A 20,855-nucleotide genomic window follows, 5' to 3' on the forward strand; every position below is an offset into this window, starting at 1 on the left:
CTTGGCTTCAAAGTAAAACTGGCCACAGGCAGTTTTCTTGTGAGGAAAGGTTCTTTAAGATACCTCTACTTGGTGGCATGAATTCTTCACCGAGAGCTAGAAAACCAAAAGGGGTGAACACGCTCAGCATGTCCTCACAAGTGGACCAATAGGTAACATCGTGATCGCTGGAGGAAGGCGGAAGCTGTCACGGATTTGGTCTTACTTGGATCCACAATCAATGCTCATGGAAGCAGCAGTCAGGGAAAGATACACTGCCCGAGGTACATCTGCTGCAGGACACCGCTGCAGGACACTGCAGAGCCAAGGTCCTCCTTGGAGGACTAAGGCGTGCCTGACCCAAGTCATGGCATTCTCCCCTGCATCCTACGCACGTGAAAGTCGGACAATGAATGAGGAAGACCGAAGAAGAATCATACATTTGAGTTGCGGTGCTGGAGAGGACTGCTGAAAGTGGTACAGACTGCTGAAAGGACAAACCCATCTGGAGGAGAAGTAAGGCCAGAGTGCTCCTCAGAGGCAAAGTTAGTAAGCAAGTGTGGTGGTCGCCTAATCTGGTGTCAATTTGAGGATTAAGAGTGAAAGGGGGGAGTCTAGCCTGTCAATCTGGAGACAGTCAATGAGACCTCTGTGTGGGCATGGCCTTCCCCTGAGAATTCTGGGAAATGCAGTATTCCTTCTTGGAGACAAGAGAGACTATCTCTCTCTCAGTTCACTCCCTTGGAGATGCTCTACTGACAAGGCCGATTCCCTGGGAGACACTGCAGCTGACGAGACATATGGAATCACCCTAGTGCCCTGAGCGGGACAAGCCACATGGACACACCCAGATCTCTGAAGCCCGAGAAGCCACAGAGAGACCCCTGCCAGCATGAGATGCTTACAATGCCACTGGACCCAAAGACTTTCTACCCACTGGCCTGTGATTGTCCTGCATTCGGCATCATTGCATGTGGTTCATGAGTCTGAAGGGGACTTTATAGACTGGTATTGGACATATGGGCTAGTATCAGACTTATGGACTTAGACTGGACTGGGTTGGGATGCTTTCTCAATGTTCAATCGCTTTGTATATAAATCTCTTTCTTATACACATGTGTGTCCATGAGTTTGTTTCTCTAGTCTACCCAGACTGACACATTATAGTACCCAGACTAACACAGTAAGACTTCGTCTTACATACTTTGGACGTGTTGTCAGGAGAGACCAGTCCCTGGAGAAAGGCATCGTGGTTGGTAAAGTAGAGGCGCAGCAGAAAAGAGGAAGGCCCCAGACGAGATGGATGGGCCCAGTGGCTGCATCAAGGGGCTCAGGCATAGGAACCATTGTGTGGACCGGGCAGTGGGTCGTTCTGTTGTACTCGGGGTCGCTGACTCGATGGCACCTGACAACAGCAGCAACCACCACCTGCTGGTACAACAATCACGTGCTTGGCCACTCATCACAGCCTGGCTGGTGTGCCATCCCACCCAGGGGTTGCCAGGGAGGAAAGACCTGGGGGCTACTCCTGTCAAAATGACCAACAGTCAGCCCCCTCCCGGGCAATTCTACCCTGTCCCACGGGGTTGCTGAGAGCTGGGAATGGACTTGACTGCCCCCAACAACGGTTTGTGTCTATTCCCTGGTTCCCTGGGCAAAGGCAAGGCCAACGGGGCAGCTTCTAGGACTGAGCCAGGCACATGTTTTAAAGATGGGCACCTTCAAGGCGAGGAGGGTAGTCCAGGGCCAGACAAGAGGGTTTCTCAACTGCCTAGGTGCTTACTTCCAGCAACTCTCAGCTTAGTTCCAGCTTAATTCCAGAAACGTCCTCAGCTTCATCAGCAGCCTCGAGAGGAGAGGCAGTACGCCACTGATTTGGCTGTTTCTCCCCATGGGAGTCTCCCTGGATAGGCCCTCCCCTGTGCGGCGCAGGGAGGAAGCAAAGGTGCCGCAGGCAGAGTGGTGACCGACGGGGGCTGTGCAGTCCCCACTTGCTGGTCAGGGGCGGCGGGCGAGGAGCTCTGAACTCCACGCCAGGGCAGAGCCAGTGTTTGTTGGAGATAAAACACCGACTCGGCTCTGAGAGCACGGGCCTCTGGAGCGTCATCCTGTGAGGGGAAAAAAGGGAGCCGATAAAGGAGGCGCCCTTTTCTGCAGGTCAAAACTAGCGATAACTGGTGCCTCCGGCTGGCTGAGATCTTCACAAGGCTGCCTCTGGCTCCTCACACCCATGCCCCCAGGAAGGGCTTACCACCCACCGCACAGAGGGAGGACAGAGCCCGGGCGGCCGGCGGCGACCTGCAGAGCTAAGCTGCGTGGCTGGAATTGGGTCCCAAGCACTCTCACGCCTCCCAGAGAGGGCTGTTCTGCCATGGCCATCTATCCCCACAGGTGGGCACGCTGTGTGTCACACCCGATCTATAGGCAAGAGGTTGGGTACCTTATTGACTGTCACAGGGACCAGGCCTGGAGACTCTGCTCTTTCTGTTTGGTTGGCTCAGGAAGTCACAAGTGGAACAGCCCTGTCGCTCCCCCAGAAGCCCCGGACACCCAACCTAGCATCCTTGATACAAGCCATGCCACCGCTTAACCACTTCATACACGAGGAAGGTGAGCCCTGCCGCTGGCCCACCCGCCCGGGCTCAAAAGTGGCGGAGATGCAGGTCCTGTCCACAGAGGGTTAACAAAACACACAGGGAGAGGAACTGAACCGAAGTAGACAGGAAAGGCTGGGAAACCAATCGGAACAATCACGGAAGGTAGTGACGCCGGAGGGGGACGTGATGAGTGACATCAACCCCACACTCCTGCCGTCGAGTTGATTCCGACTCAAAGGGGCCCGCAGAGGAAGGCGTCACAGAGTAGCATGGCCTTCCTGTAAGGTGCCCAGCCTGCCCGTCTTTCTCCCTCGGAGCTGCTGAGGGGTCTGCACCACCGACCCTGCGGTTTGCCGCTGAGCACCGGGGAGTGAACACTTTGGGAATAATTTTGTCTTCTGGGGGGCTGGGATCTGTGCTGCTTGCATTGTGACCACAGCCTGCCCTGCCCTGACAGTGTAAACGGCAGGAGAGTAGCTGGCACCAGGAGAGGGAGTGGGCTTGAGGGAAGTCTGAGAGGTGGGAGGAGGGGCGAGTTGCTATGGGTTGCCTTTGAGCTGACTACCAACTCACGGTGATCATGCCCAACAGAACCAAGTGCTGCCCAGTGCTGCCCTCCCCTGGTTGGCTGCCCATAGGGCCACTGTGACCACAGGGCTTTCAGTGGCTATGTTTTTGGAAATAGATCGCCAGGCCTTTCGTTTGAGTCCTTCTCAGTCTGAACGCTCCGTTTAACCCTGTTCAGCATCAGAGCAAAACGCCAGCTTCTGCTGGCCAGTGGGTGGGGGCTGTAGACAAAGCGTACGGGCTAGAGACTGCACCCAGGTCTCCTGTGTGGCAGGCGAGGATTCTACCCGGGACCACCTCTGCCTCAGGAGGGTGGATAAGGCACTCTCATAGCTCAGAGGCAGGAAAGCCCAAGGCCGGGTCAAATCTACAGGGCCCCTTTCCTAGGGGAAGGAAGGAGGGGAGGGGCATACAATCTGCCAGCGGCTTGAGTCTCACAAGGCTGAGGTCACATACCCTCTTGCTGACTGTCCGGGTGGACATGCCATGCCACTGTGGCACCTGGCTTAGTTCTGCCTGCCTGCTTCCAGGGGCCAGGGTGACAGTCACAGTTAGTGGAAGGAGGGGTTTGCCCAAGGCCACCCAGTCAGTGGAATCCTCCCTGGCATTCAGAGGGTGCTGTCCTTCCTCCACATTGGGAAGCTGGCCCAGGCTGGCCTACAGCAGCCTGTGGACCCCTTTGCTGTCTTCATGGCTGTCCCTTTGTCTCCAGGAGACTGACTGAAACAAGCCTAGCCCTGTGCTTAAGAACGTGCTGGCCTCACGCCTGCATTTCTGTCGCCCACTCACCTGCCTTTGGATCCTTAGGGGTTTCCAGGTACACAGATGAGGGGCCATTCCCAGAGGTGAACGCGGAGAGGGTGGGGGGACCCCAAGATGTACCTTCTGGGGAAGCTCCTGGGGTCATTGGCCCTGGGCGGCTCATCCAATTGGCGCCTGGGTTAAGGAGGCTTCCCGGCCACCCTCAGAAACAGTGCTGCTCTACCTGGGGAACCTGCCCCAGCAGAGCCAGGTGAAAAGGCACAGCCCTGGCTTTGTGTTCCGGCTCCACCACCTCCTGGCTTAGTGATCTCAGCCAAGTGGCGTTGTCTTTCTGACTCTCATCAGTGAAAGAGGCACTGACAGACAGCCTTTCCATGAGTGTACAGCGAGAAGGAAATAGAGTAACACAAGCAAATGGCAAGCCACAGAAATGCCTGGCACCCCCTTCCTTCCTGTGTTTTTGTAAGAAATAAAACTGACACAAGAAACAACGCATGTTCTGTTTCTTGTCTCCTTGACAGGCGAGGCGCTGGGTTGCTGTGATGCAGTGGGGTGGCCGGCCTGCAGCTCACCCACCAGCTCACCGTGGATTGCAGACGGACAGGCACTTCACGCGTTATGCACAGTCCCCTTTGATAGAGAGGGGCACTCCAGTTTCTCTCAAAGGCCCATTTCTGCCAAGCTTACAGCGCTCTGGGCAACGGGCGCCCTATCTGCCCCTGTACCTGAAGAAGATGGTGCCTGCTGATAGGCAGCCAGGCCCCCAGATATCCCCAGACCCTGGCCCTGGGGTCAGGGACCTCAGTGCACCCCAACCTGACCCACAAGGGCAGGGGACCCGTAAGGCCCAGGACAGGTGTCCAACTCCTCATGAGCACTGCCACCTGGGGACAGTGGAAGGGGTGTGGACTCAGCTGGGATACAGCCCAGGTCTTCCTGCCCCAGCACCAGCAGGATTGGGACCCAGGGCAGATGTACAGGCAGCTCCCTGTGCAGGAGGCTTAGTTCTCCTGGACTGAGGAAGTTCGAGGGCTTGGCCACCATTTTTGTCCTGCTCCCTCCTGGTGGCAACTCCCCTTCCAGAGCTTGAGTCTCTATTTTGAACTGGTTACTATATGTCCTTGGCAGTTACTTAACTTTTCTGAGCCTCAGGTGCTTCATCTGTAAGATGGGGCAACATTTCCTAAGCCCCAGGGTTGTGGTGAGGGTTAGGGGTCTGTGGATAGAGAGCCTGGGGCAGAGGGCACACAGTGGGCAAGCAACAGATTTTAACACAAGCAGCAGTACTGAGAACACTCCAGGCCCATGCACAGCACTTTAATATACCTACCCAGTTAGCTGTCATAACCTGGTGGGGCATGGACTTAACTCCACTTCATTGATGAGAAAACAAGCCCAGAGAGGTTATGCAATTGACCCCAAATCACACAGCCAGGAAAAGGTTGAGCTAGGATTTGAACCCAAGTCCCGTTTCTGCCAGGCTTAGAGTGCTCTGTGGTCTGGTGAGAAGGGAGCCCTATCTGCCCTTGTACTTGAAGAAGGTGGTACAGGCCAGAAGCAAGAGATAGGATCAGTCAGCCAAGTCTCGAGTCTGACGCTGACTAGCTAGTCTTGGGCAGTTAATGATAAAATGCCAGGCCAAGGTCCGAGGTGAATCAGAAGAGCGGCATCAACACAAACAGCACATAGCAACATACGCAAACATCAACAAAGCACTTCAAATATACTTCCCCATTAGTACGGTTACAGGCTGGGCTGCAAGGTCAGCAGCTGGAATCTACCAGCTGCTCCACTAGAGAAAGATAAGGCTGTCTGTTCCCCTCAAGATTCACGGCCTCGCAACCCAAGGAGCAGTTCGACCCTGTCCGCTGGGGACCCCGGGGGTCAGACGGGCTGGCTGGCCCTGAGTGAGTGAGGGAGGGGGGGCGGGAAGGAGGTGGGCTGGTTCCCATTTGGAATGGACTGGAGATCACACAGCTCAGTAAGAGGCTGAGCGAGGATTTCATTCAGGTCTTTGTGGTTCTGAAGCAAGTTTTGCTAAATTACCTGGGCGGTTTCTTTGTTTCTGTTTCTGCCGAGGGTCCCAGAGGGCCTTTGAATGCGGGGGGAAGGACCATCTCTGAGCTCTGTGACAGACACACTTGCTCTTTAAGCTTCTAGTTCTGAAACGAAGGTGGTGTCCTCGTTCAAAGAGGCCTCTGGCAGCACACGGCAGGCAGGGAGAAAGCTCAGGATGGGCTGCGGTGTTCCTGACAGATTGGGTCAGCCCACTTCCATCCCACACCCTCCAGGGGACAGGCAGGCGGCAGCCGCAGCTTCGGCTACTGTCAGGGACTCCTGCCTGGGTCAGTGTCACCAGAGCTGGAGTGGGAAAGCAAGGAAAGGTCTTCATAACCTGCCTTTGTATTGCCGCCTGTTCTCTAAGAGACACAACTGCATTAAACTCAGAACTGCCCAATTCTCAGCTTTCCCGATCTCATAGGAAGGACTGAGTCCCTTTGGGATAGATTTGTCCCCTTTACGGACCATCTTCTGTTTAATCTACATTTGAGTACCTCGAAGGCTGTTTAGAAAACGCGATGCAGCAAGTGGCTGTCAAATGCATGTTATGCCTTTTCGTGAGTCCATGACCGGACAGGGGCCAGCAGGTGAGGGAGGGGATGAAGGTCCCAGTGCCCCAGGGGTTCCAGGACTTCTGCATGTCATAACCTGGGACAGGGAGTGCCCAGGGGTTCCAGTCAGGACCTCTGCATGTCACAGCCTGGACAATCAGTGCCCAGGGGTTCCAGTCAGGACCACTACATATCACAGCATGGCCAGAGGAGGACGATCCTGGTCATTCCATAAACATTAACTGCAAACCAGCTCTAGGGATGAAACTGCCAACACTGAGGACAACTAGAGGTGCCAAGAGCCTAACCAGGTGCACCAACACCCTGGTTTCATGACTAAGCACTAAGCCTTACCGCCATGAGACCCAGGATTTCTGATCCCCAACAGGCAGCTCGAACTGTGGTTGGCTCGCAGCCTTAAAACGGGATCCAGTGTGCCCAGCCTCCATCCTGCCTGCTTACAACTTTCCAAAAGCACAGCCAATACTGATCAGGACAAAGCAGCCCGCGAGGCCATCTCTGAACCAAACAACTCAGCTCATCGAGCCCGGAAGATTCGCCCCGAGAATGGCGCTTTTTCCTGAGAACAGTGGCCAACCATAGGACAGATGAGCCCTGGAAGGCGTTCGTGGCGTGAAGCACTATGGGCAGAGAGAGAGGGAGGCGGGGCCACAAAGTGAGTGACGTATGCCACCCTGGTTGACGAGCTCACGCACAAGTGGAGATTGTTGAATGAGCGTATGTTTGTTGGGTGTATTTGTACCCAAAATAGAAAAATAGAAGTAATTAAAAACAAAACCAACTAAACTAAATACACAGCAGACAGGGGTAGCTATATAGCTACAGCGTTATGAATCCTATCCAGAGTCAGGTCAGTGTGCTGCAATGCGGACTCACTACCTATGGTTGGTGGGAAGAAACTCCCTCAGCGCGACAGGTGGGACAGAGCAGCTGGCCAATCAACGTACAGCAGCCTCCTCCACACATGCACAGAAGGACACGAAACAAAACCGAAACCACAAGCGCTACCACCGCTCTGCGCCCACCTGGAGGCTTCCGCTCAGAATCAACACAAGACAACCGCGGGGGCGAGGGGGGAGGCCTCGCCCATGTCGCTGGCCAGAGTGGAAGCGAGCAGCTGCTTCATAAGACCATCTGTTTGGCAGCTCCTCAGGCCGTTAAGCAGAGAGTTGGCCACGGCCCAGCAGTTCCACTCCTAGCACACGCCCAGACGACTGAAAACACAGGTCCACACGGAACTCTGCACACAACCGCTCACAGCAGCATTATCCCTAAGAGCCCACAGGTGGGCACAAACCCAGATGCCCGCCATCTGACAAATACAAGGTTGCATGTGCGTCCACAGAAGGGAACCCAGCAATAAAAAGGGGCAAAGTACAGACAGACACAAGCTATCCCGCACGATGAACCTCAAAAATATTTGCCTTAGTGAAACAAGCCAGTCACAAAGGACGAAATACTGTGATACTACATTTAGATGCTTCCATGGGCAGCTCTATGGAGAAGGACGGGGGACTGGGGGTTGTAGGGCTCGGCATGGGGGCCACTGGGGAGTGGCTGCCAGTGAGCGTGGGGTTCCCTTGGGGAAGAATGAAAATGCGCGGACTAGTGGTTGTGGGTACACAATCCTGTGACTATACGGAAGACCACTGAGCTGGACAGTTTTTAAAAGTGAACTTTAGGGCCTGAGAATAATAGCTCAATAAAGCTCTTATCCAAAAGTCAAAATAACAAAACAAGGAAAAACCTCCAAGGAGAAGCTACAAAAGGCCCACCATAGCTGTCCGTTCTGTGTGCTTCCATGTGTCTCGCAGCCTGTGGATGCTTTACCGATGTGCTCTGCACCTCTCAGGAGGTGCCCTGATGGCACAGTGGGTTACAGTTATGCTGCTAACCTTGAGGTTAGTGGTTCAAACACAACAGCCGCTCTGTAGGAGAAAGATGAGGCTTTCTACGCTCGTTAAGAGTTACAGTTTCAGAAACTCACCAGGGCGGTTCCACCCTGTCCTATGGAATCTTCTTAGCAGCAGTGAGTTTGGTCTGCATTTATACCTCTTAAAACCCTGCAGTGTGGGCATCAGAGATGGAGCCTGGAGCTCCGTGGTTACCGCCTGGGTCGCTCAGGTTCACTCCGTCAGTGTGATTAGCTCTCCTTTCTCCTCCTCCAACGTCTATAGTCTACCCCTCTGCAAGACCGCCCTCTCCCCAGGCCTGGCTGCTGGCCCCACCCTTCATCCCCCTGCTGGGTGCTCACCGAGGAGGTGCTTGATGATGGCTTGGTTGTGCTCCCAGAGGTTGCTAAAGGTCCCCCATCGGGAGTGGCCGTCTGGCACGGGGTTGGCTTTGACCCAGCCGCCGCAGGCGTAGCTGAAGAAGTCCTGGCAGGGGTCCACCGTGGGGTCCATGGAGTTCAAGATGGAGCTGGTCACCGAGACGCAGGCCTCGCTCAGGCACATGGAGGGGGACCCTGCCAGGGACCAGGGGCAAGAGGCTAGTTAGTGAAGGGCGGGCAGGGAGGGAGAGCACAGTGCAGCTCTTCTGGGCCCAGGGATGACCCTTGTGGATAAATGGCTTTAATAGATCTATAGCCCCCTGGCTTGTAAACTCAGACCTGTTGAATTTACTCCTGATTGACATTGTTGAAAATCCTTTCTGTAGACTCAAAAACCATCCAGAACCAAAGAGATTCTCTTAGTCTTTCATCCCCCACCGCTTCTGGTTGAACTTTAAAACACTGCCTCTGGCATTCAACAAATCTATCCACTCGGTCACCCATCTGTTTCTTCCACAAAGTAGCTATTGATTACCCTTGCTGGGGATGGGCCGCACATACGCATGTGCTCTAAGAGGCAGTGGCCTTCAAGAGCTAATCACTCAGTTGGGAGACAAACATTAGGTGAGAAGCGTCAAGAGATAGCAGCAGGAGACGGTCCTTCATTCTAAAACTGCTGACTTTGTGTCGACAAGATGGCACAGGTGGTAGGGAGGACACTCAGGACTAGGGACAGGAACCTGGAAACCATCCCCAGGCCAGAAGAGTGGCCTCACTGAATCCTCAGCAAGCAAAGCCAGCCTGGGAGCCCTGGACACACGAGGAGAGGAAGGCAAAGAACCTGGCTCTGCAGCCAGCGTGGGAGGCCAGTCCTGCTCTTTCTCCACAGTGCCTCCTCCTCCCTCCCACGAGAGGTAGGGCAAAGGTTCTTTTGGGGCACCTGCTCTCTTCTGTGATGACTGCCCACATTGCCAGTGGCAGGCAGCTGCCTCCTAGCTAGCAACCTAAGCAGGGACGATAGTTGGCCCGGCTGGTCAGGGGACAGGGCTAGCCCCCCTACATATGCTCCCAAACACCAATGAACAGAGGGCAGCTTGTTCTGAGTAAGGATTTTAAAAAAAATCATTTTATTGGGGCTCGTTCAACTCTTATCACAATCCATCCATCCATCCATCGTGTCCAGCACATTTGCTACCACCATCATTTTCAAAACATTTTCTTTCTACTTGAGCCCTTGGTATCAGCTTCTCATTTTTTCCCCTTCCTCCCTCTCTTTCCTTCCATCCCCCATGAAACCTTGATAGTTTAAAATTATTATTTTTTCATGTCTTATACTGACCGATTTCTCCCTTCACCCACTTTTCTGTTGCCCATCCCCATGGAAGGGGGTTATAGGTAGATCATTGTGATCGGTATCCCCAACTCTCCCTTCCCCTCCCGGTATGGCTACTATCAATATTGGTCCTGAGGGGTTTGTCTGTCCTGGATTCCCTGTGTTTCCAGCTCTTATCTGTACCCATGTACATGCTCTGGTCTAGCCAGATTTGTAAGCTTGAGTTGGGGTCATGATAGTGGGGGGAGGAAGCATCAAAGAACTAGAAGAAAGTTGTATGTTCATCGGTGCTACACTGCACCCTGACTGGCTCGTCACCTCCCTGAGACCCTTCTGTAAGGAGATGTCCAGATGCCTACAGATGGGCTTTGGGTCTCCACTCTGCACTCCCCCTCATTCACAATGATATGATTTTTTGTTCTGGGTCTTTGATACCTGATCCTATTGACACCTTGTGATCACACTGGCTGGTGTGCTTCTTCCATGTGGCCTTTTTTGCTTCTCAGCTAGATGGCGGCTTTTTTATCTTCAAGCCTTTAAGACCCTAGCTGTTGTATCTTTTTATAGCCGGGTACCATCAGCTTTCTTCACATTTGCTTATGCACCTGCTTTCTGTTCAGTGATCATGTCAGGAAGGTGAGCATCATAGAATACCAGGTTAACAGAACAAAGTGTTCTTGCATTGAGGGAGTACTTGCCCATCTGCTATCTTAATACTAAACCTATAAATATATGTACATAGATCTTTTCCTCCGTCGTCATATATATATATTTACCTATGTACATGCCTGTATTGAGACCTCTATAAATGCTCTTTGCCTCCTAGTTCTTTCTTCTTTTTCCTTTCCTCTTGTCCAACTATCATGTTCAGCCTTCATTTGGATTTCAGTAATTCCTCTCAGTTACATTGCCCTTGATTAAGCCCTACCAGACTTCCGACACCCTCCTTGCCATCAATTTTAGATCACTTGTTGTTTCCTTGTCCCTGGGTTTGTTAACACCACTTTCTTTCCCCTGTCTACCCTCTCTCATGTCCCCCCACAACCCTGAATCCTTGGTCCCATTGTTTTATCCTACAGAGTATTTATCCTGCCTATCTAGAAAGACATGCATAGATAATATGCACAAAAACAAGACAGAGCAAAACAAAGCAACAAAAGAAAACAAAACAACAATGACAAAAAAAAAAGAGAAAAGTCTATAATTAGTTCAAGGTCTGTTTGTTGACCGTTAGGAGTATTTTCCAGTCCAGTCTGATGGGGTGCCACTTCCTGGGCCCAAAGTCTACTTTTGGTATTCCCTGGGGACTTCATTGCTCTGCTTCCCTTGCTGTTCTGATGCACGCCCTTAGTGTTTCACCTCCGTGTGGTGGGGTGAGATTGGGCACAATTCCTGCACTGTGTCTCCAGTGCTGTCCTCCGTGGTGCTATGGGTCAGTGAGAAACGTTGTGTCTCGTAGTGGGACTGGTCCTGTGGTACTTCTGGGCAGGTTCTTTCAGGACTGCAGGCCAGTGGCAGAGAGGCCTGTCCTAAGGCCAGAGGAAAAGAAGAGGCCAGACCTCTGCCCCCAGCACGTGAGGACCCGCGGTGGTGGGGCTCTCACAAACGATCCAGATCAGAGCAGACCAGGGACAGCCTCAGGAGTGGCCCAACCAGAGAAGCACGGTGAACCTGACTGCAGGAGACTGGGCCACAGACCCAGCCTAACCGTCTGTGGACACAAGCCTTGCCGGAGGACTTCTCACCTGATGGTGTCGTGGGTTATGTACGTGCTGGGATGCTACCTGGGGGAGAAAGATGGAGCTTTCTACTCCTGGGAAGAGTTACCGTCTCAGAAACCCACACGGGCAGGTCTACCCTGGCCTACAGGGTTGCTATGAGTTAGAATCGACTTGATGGCTGTGAGCTGAGGACTGAACACTGAGTTTACTAGACACGTCACACACTGCCAGGGTCTCATTCAAGCCTCACAACAGGCAGCAGGCATGGGCGCGAGAGCCGTGTTCTTAGATGGGAAATGGAGGCTCTGCGAGAATGAATGGAATCCGGGCACAAGGCTGCATGGGAGTCGAGGTCTGATCCCAGCGGGGGGGTCAGCTCCTATGGGCTAGTCTGCTGTCCCACAGGGGCCAGTGTGGCCCGACTAGCTGACGGGGTGTCCTGACTGTGCAGGACAAGGGCGTGGGGGGTGGGGATGTTAGACCTGGGTTCAAACCCCAGCTTTCAGCTGCGCGTGACCCCATCTCTGTGTGCCTGTTTCTCCAAGTAGGAAACAGAACAGTGGCACCTATTGCACACGGTTGCTGCGAGGACGAATTACTCAGAGCTGAGACTCGGGGAACGGTGGCTGGTGCTCCCTACACGCGGCCTCTCCTCTGCTCTTTCCATCCCCTCGGGCAGGGATCCGGGCACACGTGCCTGGAGCAATGCCACAGGTTTGGGCCCCTGGTGCCCGACCTCTCTTCCTCCACCGCCTTTTCCTTCCTGCGTGCCGACTGTCCCTGGGGCCACAGGGTTGCGCGTGGGGACTCGGCGTCGTCAAGTTGTAGGGTCCGATGATGACCACAAAAACCTTCATCTGCCCCCTTCTCTCTCCGTGTGCAAGCGCAGCCGCCGCAGCCCACAGGTGCACACAGACTGGTTCTGATGGGCCGCCTCCCTGACAAATCACTGTCTTCTAGACCTCGTTCTGGGGAGTCACAGCAGCCGAACTCTTGTCAGGGTTTCCTTCGTGTAGCTTGAATAGAAACAATACGTGTTGAGAGACTGCTGGAGACGGTCACCCAGAACACACAGAGCACTGGTGAACTGGGGGCTTATTAACATCGATGACAACGCAAGGTCCTGCGGGCTGACTGAGCTCAGAGGGGCCACACGGCGGCGGGAACAGCAGGGTTTCTGACTTTGAGGAAAATCTCTGTGTTGCGGTGACTGTGCAGTTGAAAGGAGCCCTGCTGGTGCAGTGGTTACACACTGGCCTTCGAGCTGCCAGGCCAGCAGTTCAAAGCCACTGGCCACGCTGCTGGAGAAAGACAGGGCTTTCTACTCCCGTAAAGAGTTAAAGTCTCGGGAGCAAACTGTTGCGATGAATGCTTTTTAAACTGTATAACCTCCTCACTGCCGTCGAGTGGACGCCGACTCAGAGCAACCCTACAGGACAGGGTGGAACTGTCCTGTGAGTTGCGAGACTATGGCCCATTCTATCCTGGACCATCTCTTATGTCCCCAATGAGCAGGGTCAGTGGCGGAGCTGGGCACCAGCCAAGATTTCTGGTCTAAGGGTAGATGAGGTCATGGTTTGTGCAGTCTGACGACTTCTCTAAAACCAGCACCTGGCAGCTGTTCCACACAGGTTTGTTGGAACAACGAATCAATGGTTGACTGATGAGTGAACAGATTAAAGAACTTCGTCTGGCACTCAGTCACCACCCTAGAGGTAGAAAGTCTTGCTTTTCTTCAGGCGAGGGGGTGGGAGGGTTTGACCAGTCGAGAAGGCAGGGCCAGGTGCCGGGTGGAATTCACAGACACTCACCTAGACGCCCCTGGGCTTGACACTCTGAAAGACACTTCAGAGGATCTCCTGGGAGGACTAGCTGCTTGCTTTCCTGCCAGTGCTTGCGAAGCACCTGCAGTGTCTGGAGAGGAGGGTGCAGCAGCAAGGTGGATAGATACGACCAGGGTCCAGACATTCACTTGCAGGTGGGCCTGGCGGGATCATCAGCGGATTGGCCTTGACAGGCCTAGGGTCTACTCAGACATGGTCTGTGCCAGCGCCTGCTGTTGAGATCTGCGGTGGCTATGTTTTCCCAGGCCATCCCAGTCCATGAGGTCAAACTGGGCCCCCATCCTACGCTATAGACAGACAGCGTGACCCTCTCACTCAGTTCCAGGCCTGGGAAAGATCCTTGGACAGTCTCAAGGTGGGTGACTGGTGGATGTCACCTGGGAAGAACAGCAGGCTCTCTCGTTTGGGCCTGATCTCTAGGAGCCAGCCCTCAGGGGCTCCCTGCTGGCTCGGGGGAGAAGGCCCTAGGAAGACCCAAGGGCCACCAGTGGTTGTTGGAGTCTGGGCAGCAGGGGGCTCGAGACGGACAGGACAGACAGGGTGTTATGACTGGAAGCTGACTTGAGGAGGAGGGACATGAGTGGGGAAATGCTGGCCCAGACCCAGTCCTCTTCCAGTTCCTCAGTCCCTCCAATCATTTGCAGATTATTTGCATACCCATGGTACTGCAGGCTTAGGCCAAGCACATATGGCTGCGGGCCAGGAAACCATTAACCAATCAATCAAATGTGTGTCAAGTGCTCGTAGGGCTAGGCACAGTAATGGCACATTTTGTAAAAATAAAATAAAAACAAACTACAAACTGTTAAACGGTCAGTTACATATGCCATCATTCTGAAGCACCACTCTGCATGCTCAGCCCAGTGCCTGGCGCAGAGTAAGCGCTCACTAACTGCTTAGGGAACCATCAAAGGTTTGACTGAATGGCTATGCACCTGAGTCGGGAGGGAGGCCAGGATAATTCAGATGAAGTCCCCACCCCAGTCCAGCCCAGCCAGCAACCTGACAGAGGGGCCAGGTTTGCCCAAGCCCGGGGAAGACGTTTCTCTGACTTGGGCAGGGTCACAGTCTCTTTGAAGCTGGAGGGGTGGGACCCTGAGCAGAGAGAGTCCTCAGAGGACCTTCCGTCAGGGGGACTATCTGCAATCAGAGAGCAAGGGGCTTGGTGGGGCCGCCCCCTCCTTGTGCTTTAACTTGGACCTGCCCTTTCTCGTCCCAGAAATGAGCATCCAACCTGAGGAAGCCACTTAGCGAGAGGCCTGGACGACCAGCCTCAAGGCCCTGGCCGTGGGGTCGGCTCAAGGGCTCACGATCAGTACAGACGAGGTAAGTGAGATCTCGATATTACAGGAGTGGGTCACCAAGGGAAGCTTTTCAAGGACAGGGCTTTCTCAAGCCCAAAGCACGGAGCACGCAGCATGCATGCGCGCACACCCCCAACCACTCCTGGCGGTCAGGGCTTCCTGAGCAGGGGGACCCTCTCCCTCCCTCCCAGCCCTGTAACCTCCAGCAAGTGCAAAGTCTGAGCGCCTTCACTTCGCAGTCCTTACATGGGGCTGCGGTGGGGTTACTGTGAGGAGCCCATGAGGTCACACCTCGAGAGCAGCGGGGCGGCTGCCCGGAAAGGAACCAGGAAACAGAAGCCGTTTGGTTGGCCCAAAGCCTCCTAACCAGTGTGTCTAATTAGCCCACCTCCTACGGAGAGCACCCACAGCAGAAGGGAAAGCAGCCAGGCAAGTCATCTCTGAGGACAGGGTCTCAAAGCCATGCCCAGCCTGGGCACTGCTGGCCCCACCCACTTCAAGTAGAGAAGACACAGGTCGGCAGGCCAAGTGACTTGTCCAAGGTCATGCCACCAAGAAGTCGCCGGGCCAGGATCTGGGTTCATGTCCTTTTCACGACCCCAGACCTGCCTCCCAGTCCCTGCTCCGTCCGCCTCAGCTACCTTAGGCTACCAGGCCGGCTCCACTTCTTGGGCTTGGGGGCCAATGTCAGCACGAACCGGGACAGGCATGAGCCATGCCCAGACCTCGGCATGGAGGCACCTACCTGTCCGGTACTGGACGGCCAGTGCCGCCACGCAGGCCACCAGCCCCACCGCCAGCAGCACCACCAGCACCAGCAGCCGCTTCTCCACTTGGGTCCGTGCCGCCCAGCACCTCTGGCCGCTCCGAGGGCTGCGGAAGTTCACCTGCAGGGAAGGAGGCAGGAGGGGTGGGGAGAGCGTGAGCCCAGGGCCCCCCCTCCCCGGGAGGAAGGGGCTCCGTGGCAGGCCCAGGCCCCGGGGAGGCATCAGGGTCACGCTGCGGCCTCAGAGGTGGTCTGGTTCCCACAGACTCAGCCTTAATCCAGGAAAGACAGGGCCACCCTGCCCGGCAGCTCAGATTTACTCCCAAACATCAGAGTCCGTAGTTCGCCCCAGCTGGGCCGGTGTTTTTCGTGTCACCCGATATGGGCGGAAGGAACAGAAACAAAGCCATGTTTCCCCTGCTTCTCCTATAAGGAATTCAAAAAGAACGGGATGTTTGGACTTGCAGGCATCCAGGGAGCGGCTGGCTGGGCTCCCCTCACAGGCCCCCGTGGCCCCCAAGTGGTGGCACTGTTGAGGAGCACAGGCAGGCCTGGCCCATTAACCCTTCACAGGCCCACAGGGCCTGCATTCTCATTTTTCGCCGTCCAAATTTAATTTCTTCATTTCCAATTCAGGTGAGGATACAGGTCCAAAGAGCCGTGTCCCAATCACACGGCTGAATGAGCTGGGGGTTGATCCCAAGCCAGTCGCCTCGGGAGCCCTCCAGTGGGTCAGAGATTCCAGTCTTAGGAACTGGTTGGGGGAGATGGAGATGTCAGGAGAAATATTGCACCATTCTGGCAAGTCCTTAAAGGGAGAAAGAATGCCCCCAGCTGAACAGTCTAGCTAAACAGGAAGGGAGGCACAATGAGCGGAAGCAGAGGGTGTGACGGGGCATCCCAAGTTCGAGGAGGTGACATACCAAGTCACCAGGGTTCAGAGGCCGCAGTACAGGCACTTCACACCTGAGGCCAGGGCAGGGTTCCCCTGTGTTCCTTGGGGTGTTTCCCACCAAAGTTGGAGCTCTGAGACAGGAAGGGTCTTCTAGAGGCGGGGCTTGGCCCAGGGACTCAGGGCCGCAATGGAAATGCTCCAGCTCTCCCTCCAGCTGCTCACAGCACAGCAGGGAGGCAGAGAAACACGGACTACACCCACAAGCATGGTGGGCTGAGCCAAGGCGATTGCTGCATACGTATAGGAGCCCTGGTGGTGTAGTGGTCACGTGTTGGGCTGCTGCCCACACAGTCCGCTGGCAGTTCAAAACCACCAGCTGCTCCACAGGAGAAAGACCAGTCTTGGAAACCCATGGGGGTGGGGGGGGGGGATCGCTACGAGTCAGCCTTGACCCATGGCAGTGGGTTTGGTTTGGTTTGGCTTATGGGGAGTGCTTCAAAGTGCTGGCAGGAAAATCCCACTCACTTATATTCCATTTTTATACCAACTTTTTGGAACCCCCTCTTATTTATGTGCGCTACAAATATACCCATGAATACAGTAGAGCATACGGGGCAGAGTGATGAATCCTAGCCATAGCCAGAGACCGTGAGGGAATGAGTCATTGGGCGCTTAGGGACCATAGTTCGGGAAAGTGTAGGGCGGTGTTTCCCAAGGTGGGCGATATTGCCCCCAGGGGCTGCTGGAACAATGCTGTGGGGAGGGGCTGCAAAAGCAGATATCTACGTCATCCTGGATTATGGGTTATAGAACAGAGCTTTTCATTGCCAAGTGGATGCTGAGTAATTTTTTTTTTTCTGAAGAGAGAGCAGTAGGCCAAGTTTAGGAACTTGGGTCCTAGGTTAAGTGGCACAACACAGTGCACAAAGATAAAGTTCTATATTCTACTTTGGAATCAGGTGGGGTCTTAAAGGCCGGGGAGTGGCCATCTTGACGCCATACTTGGCCTCTCCTCATCCAGAGCCTAGAAGAGCAAAGGGGAAACCGTAACAAAACTCAAGGAAACGATTTGTCCCAAGGACTAGTGAACCCAATGAACGAATTACAGTCTCTGCCAGCTGGAGAATCAGAAGCGCTACATGGCGCCCTCCTGCGACTGCCCACCACGCTGTTCTGAATCATAACAGAAGGCTCTGGACAAGGTGGGAGAAAAATGCAGAACAAAATGAAAAATCGTTAAAAAGACCAGACTTGCTGGTTTGAGTGAGAGTGGTGGAACCCCTAAGCGGTGGCCCTTCACCCTGGATCTGAACCCACCCTCAGGATGCAGGTCTATAAAGCGAACACTGGTGCCGCGGGGAAGGGGCGCCTGGGATCAACGATCAGGCACTGGAAAAGCAGCATTTGCTCAAAATAAAGCTCAGCAGGCAGGCAGGCAGGCAGGCAGGAGATGAAGACAACCTGGGAACCCAGGGCAGAATCGAAAAAAACACGCTCTTCCAATGACCGGACGGCACCAATTCCACAAAACGGAAAAGTGGACGCTGCCGCGTGGAAACTTAATTTGCTCTCTACACCTCAAACCAAAACCAATGAGGAGCCTGTGGGGCTCAATCAAAGAAAACTGCTTGTAGGGGGTGATGCCTGTGGGCTGCTATGAATCAGCACCCTCTCCACGGCAGGGACACGGGCTTTGGGTTTTATGGAGGAGCGAAGTGAAGCCAGGTGGGGTTGGAGGGTGTTGGGGTGGGGTGAGGAGGCCCAGCCCAGACCCTCGCTTTGGCTACAAGCCAGCTTAACAAGTTGGCACTTTTTCCCCAAGGGCTAGAGTGGCAAGTTTAGAATCACCGTTTGGAAAGGTCAAGGTGAGGGAGAGCCAGGCTTTTAGGGGAGTGGATACAGGGGGACTCCTAAGGAGGCTGTGCCAGGGGCAGCTGGAGAGGAGACCCAGATCTCAGGCTGCAAAGTACCCCACCAGCAGCTGAAGGGGTGCCTGCTTCTGCGATCCAGGGTCCGAGCGGGAGGGAGCCTGGCCTGGAAGGTATGCTGCAAGGTCCCTCAGGGAAGGGCACGGAAGCACCAGGCGGTCGGCCATCCATGGGTGTGTTCTGGGCAGGAAATGAGTGGGACTGGAGAGGAGAACACGTGAAGTTTCTGAGGAAGACAAAGTAGGTGCTATAACTGAAATGGAGAAAAGGAACTGCAGTCTGAGCTCATTTCTGAAGAAATCCTGCCTGGCGGGGTCCTCTGAGACCCAGAGAAGGAACTGAAGGTCTGGTGTTCTTTCCAAAGAGGTCCAGGCTGACCAATCCCTGTGCTCCGCCCCTCAGAGGCCCCAGGGCCTAAGGCAGCGGCATCAGATGGCAGGAGGGAGGGAGGGAGGGAGGGGATGCTGTAAGACACTGTTTTAAAGTGTGAGAAATGGAGACGGCTCTAGGCTGCAAGGGCCTGGAGCAGCGAGAACTCGGGACAATGTAAATGTGATCACCACGCTCCTGTACAGGTGACCAAGAGCTCTTCCAGAGACATGGGAGCTTGCAGTTCTACCCTGGGCACCAGGGGTGTGAGACAGATGCAGCCTCGCGTGGGGGTGCCGGCATTTTTTGTACACTTCCTTACTGCCATTCTGTGTTTGGATTTGTTATCTGCCTCCCCCTTCCTTCACCTCAAGGTCACTCAGTGTCCCCATCACCATGGCTCAGCTTGGGGCAGGGGATGGCAAGGATGCAGAAAGGGGAAGGGGACATCGGAGGAAGACGAATGAACTACATGGAACGGTGCGACAGTGGTGAAGCACGCAGCGGCTAACTGGGTGGACACCAGCAGCCCTGCCTCAGGAGGCAGACGTGGCCGACTGCTCCTGGAGAGAGTTACAATCTCAGGGACACCATGGAGCAGTTTGACTCTGTCCACTAGGGTTGCAATGAGTTGGATTCGACTCCAAGGCGATGGCGACATTGGAGTGTTTGTGGCATGGTGCTAATTCTCTTTTCTACCATCACCTGATCACCAGCAGTATGCGCTAGTATTAGCTCTTCCAGTGTTAGCTCCAGAGGAAACACAGGAAGTGTGAAGAGGGAGGGAGGGAGGGAGGGAGGGAAGGAAGAGAGTGAGGCAGCCTGGCTCTCCAGAACTGGTGGCCTCAGCCCAAGTTAGCCAGCATGATCCCCAGAGGGGCCTTTTTGTTTGATGTCAAGCAAAGTGCCGAATCTAAACAGATGGTGTTCACTGTGAAATTAAATTAGAATTAAGTCAGAATTAAATTAAAGATTCAAAGGCCCAGGCAAGAGGAGCCAACGGAATCCAAGAATTGAGCTTTTAGTTTTTTGCAATGTGCTTCCCTCGACTTACACTGCTGGACCAAAGGCCTCTTGGTTTCTGGGTAAAGCCTTTGTCTTATCCAGGACTTATCCAGAGACATCCCTGGGGAAGGGAGAAGAGGGACGAAGTCAGTTGGAGGCACTGCTTTGGGGAACTAGGATCTCTTCAGAAGAGGCTGTCCACTCCTGAGCTGGCTCACACCTGCCTGGCATCCTTCACAGGATGGAGCCGAGGAGCCTGGGAGATGAGGTCCCAGCTGGGGGATGCTAGTGTTTTCTCACTTGCCCTCTGGAAGTGAGGGTATGTCAATCATGAGAAACTGGTCTGCTGCGGCTTGGTGGCTTAGGAGGCTTGACGGCAAGCTCCCTAATCCGTTTCAGGAGAGGTAACTGGGAAGGTGGCCACCAGCCAAGGCGCAGCTGCTGAGAACCACTGGCAGGTTCCATTTCCTGTATCTTGTCCTGTGGGGCACAGAAAGGAACGCCCTGGAGAGGCGGGATAGGAGGGAAGAGAGGCAGAGAGGGAAAGGGAGTCGGGCTGGGAGGCCCAGGGGCTCCCTGTGTCTCACAGCCAAGGAAACAAAGCCATGGTGTGGGATAAATATTTGGTTACAGAAGTGAGAGCTTGGCTCACTTAGGCTTAGAGTAAGAACAAGTTCTGCAGGAGCAGATGGAGGATGGGTCACAGCCTTGAGCCTAGGAGGCGAGCCAGCCACAGAGGGGGCGAGGGCACTGGGCAGAGCCTGATTTATTTGGGGAGGAAGCAGGGGAATTGGAGAGGAGGCTGCTCCTCTGGAGCCACAGCGGGGGACCTTGAGACCTGGGCTGTGTGGAGCAGCACACAGAGCAGTTTGGTCAGGGG

The 20,855-nt window shown here is 54.5% G+C and overlaps 1 protein-coding gene across 2 annotated transcripts in view; it reads right to left on the reverse strand.

The window, feature by feature from the left end:
- Window positions 1-20,855, reverse strand: part of ECE1 (endothelin converting enzyme 1) — a 121,068-nt gene that overhangs the window by 35,937 nt on the left and 64,276 nt on the right. For both annotated transcript variants that reach the window (XM_075551903.1, XM_075551894.1), the window contains 2 exons: window positions 15,758-15,899; window positions 8,793-9,005 (listed from right to left, as the gene is read on the reverse strand). In XM_075551903.1, coding sequence (XP_075408018.1) covers window positions 8,793-9,005; window positions 15,758-15,899 — 355 coding nt within the window. The remainder of the gene's footprint in view (window positions 1-8,792; window positions 9,006-15,757; window positions 15,900-20,855) is intronic.

This window comes from Tenrec ecaudatus, chromosome 1 (genome assembly GCF_050624435.1).
Source record: "Tenrec ecaudatus isolate mTenEca1 chromosome 1, mTenEca1.hap1, whole genome shotgun sequence".
Lineage (NCBI taxonomy): Eukaryota > Metazoa > Chordata > Mammalia > Afrosoricida > Tenrecidae > Tenrec > Tenrec ecaudatus.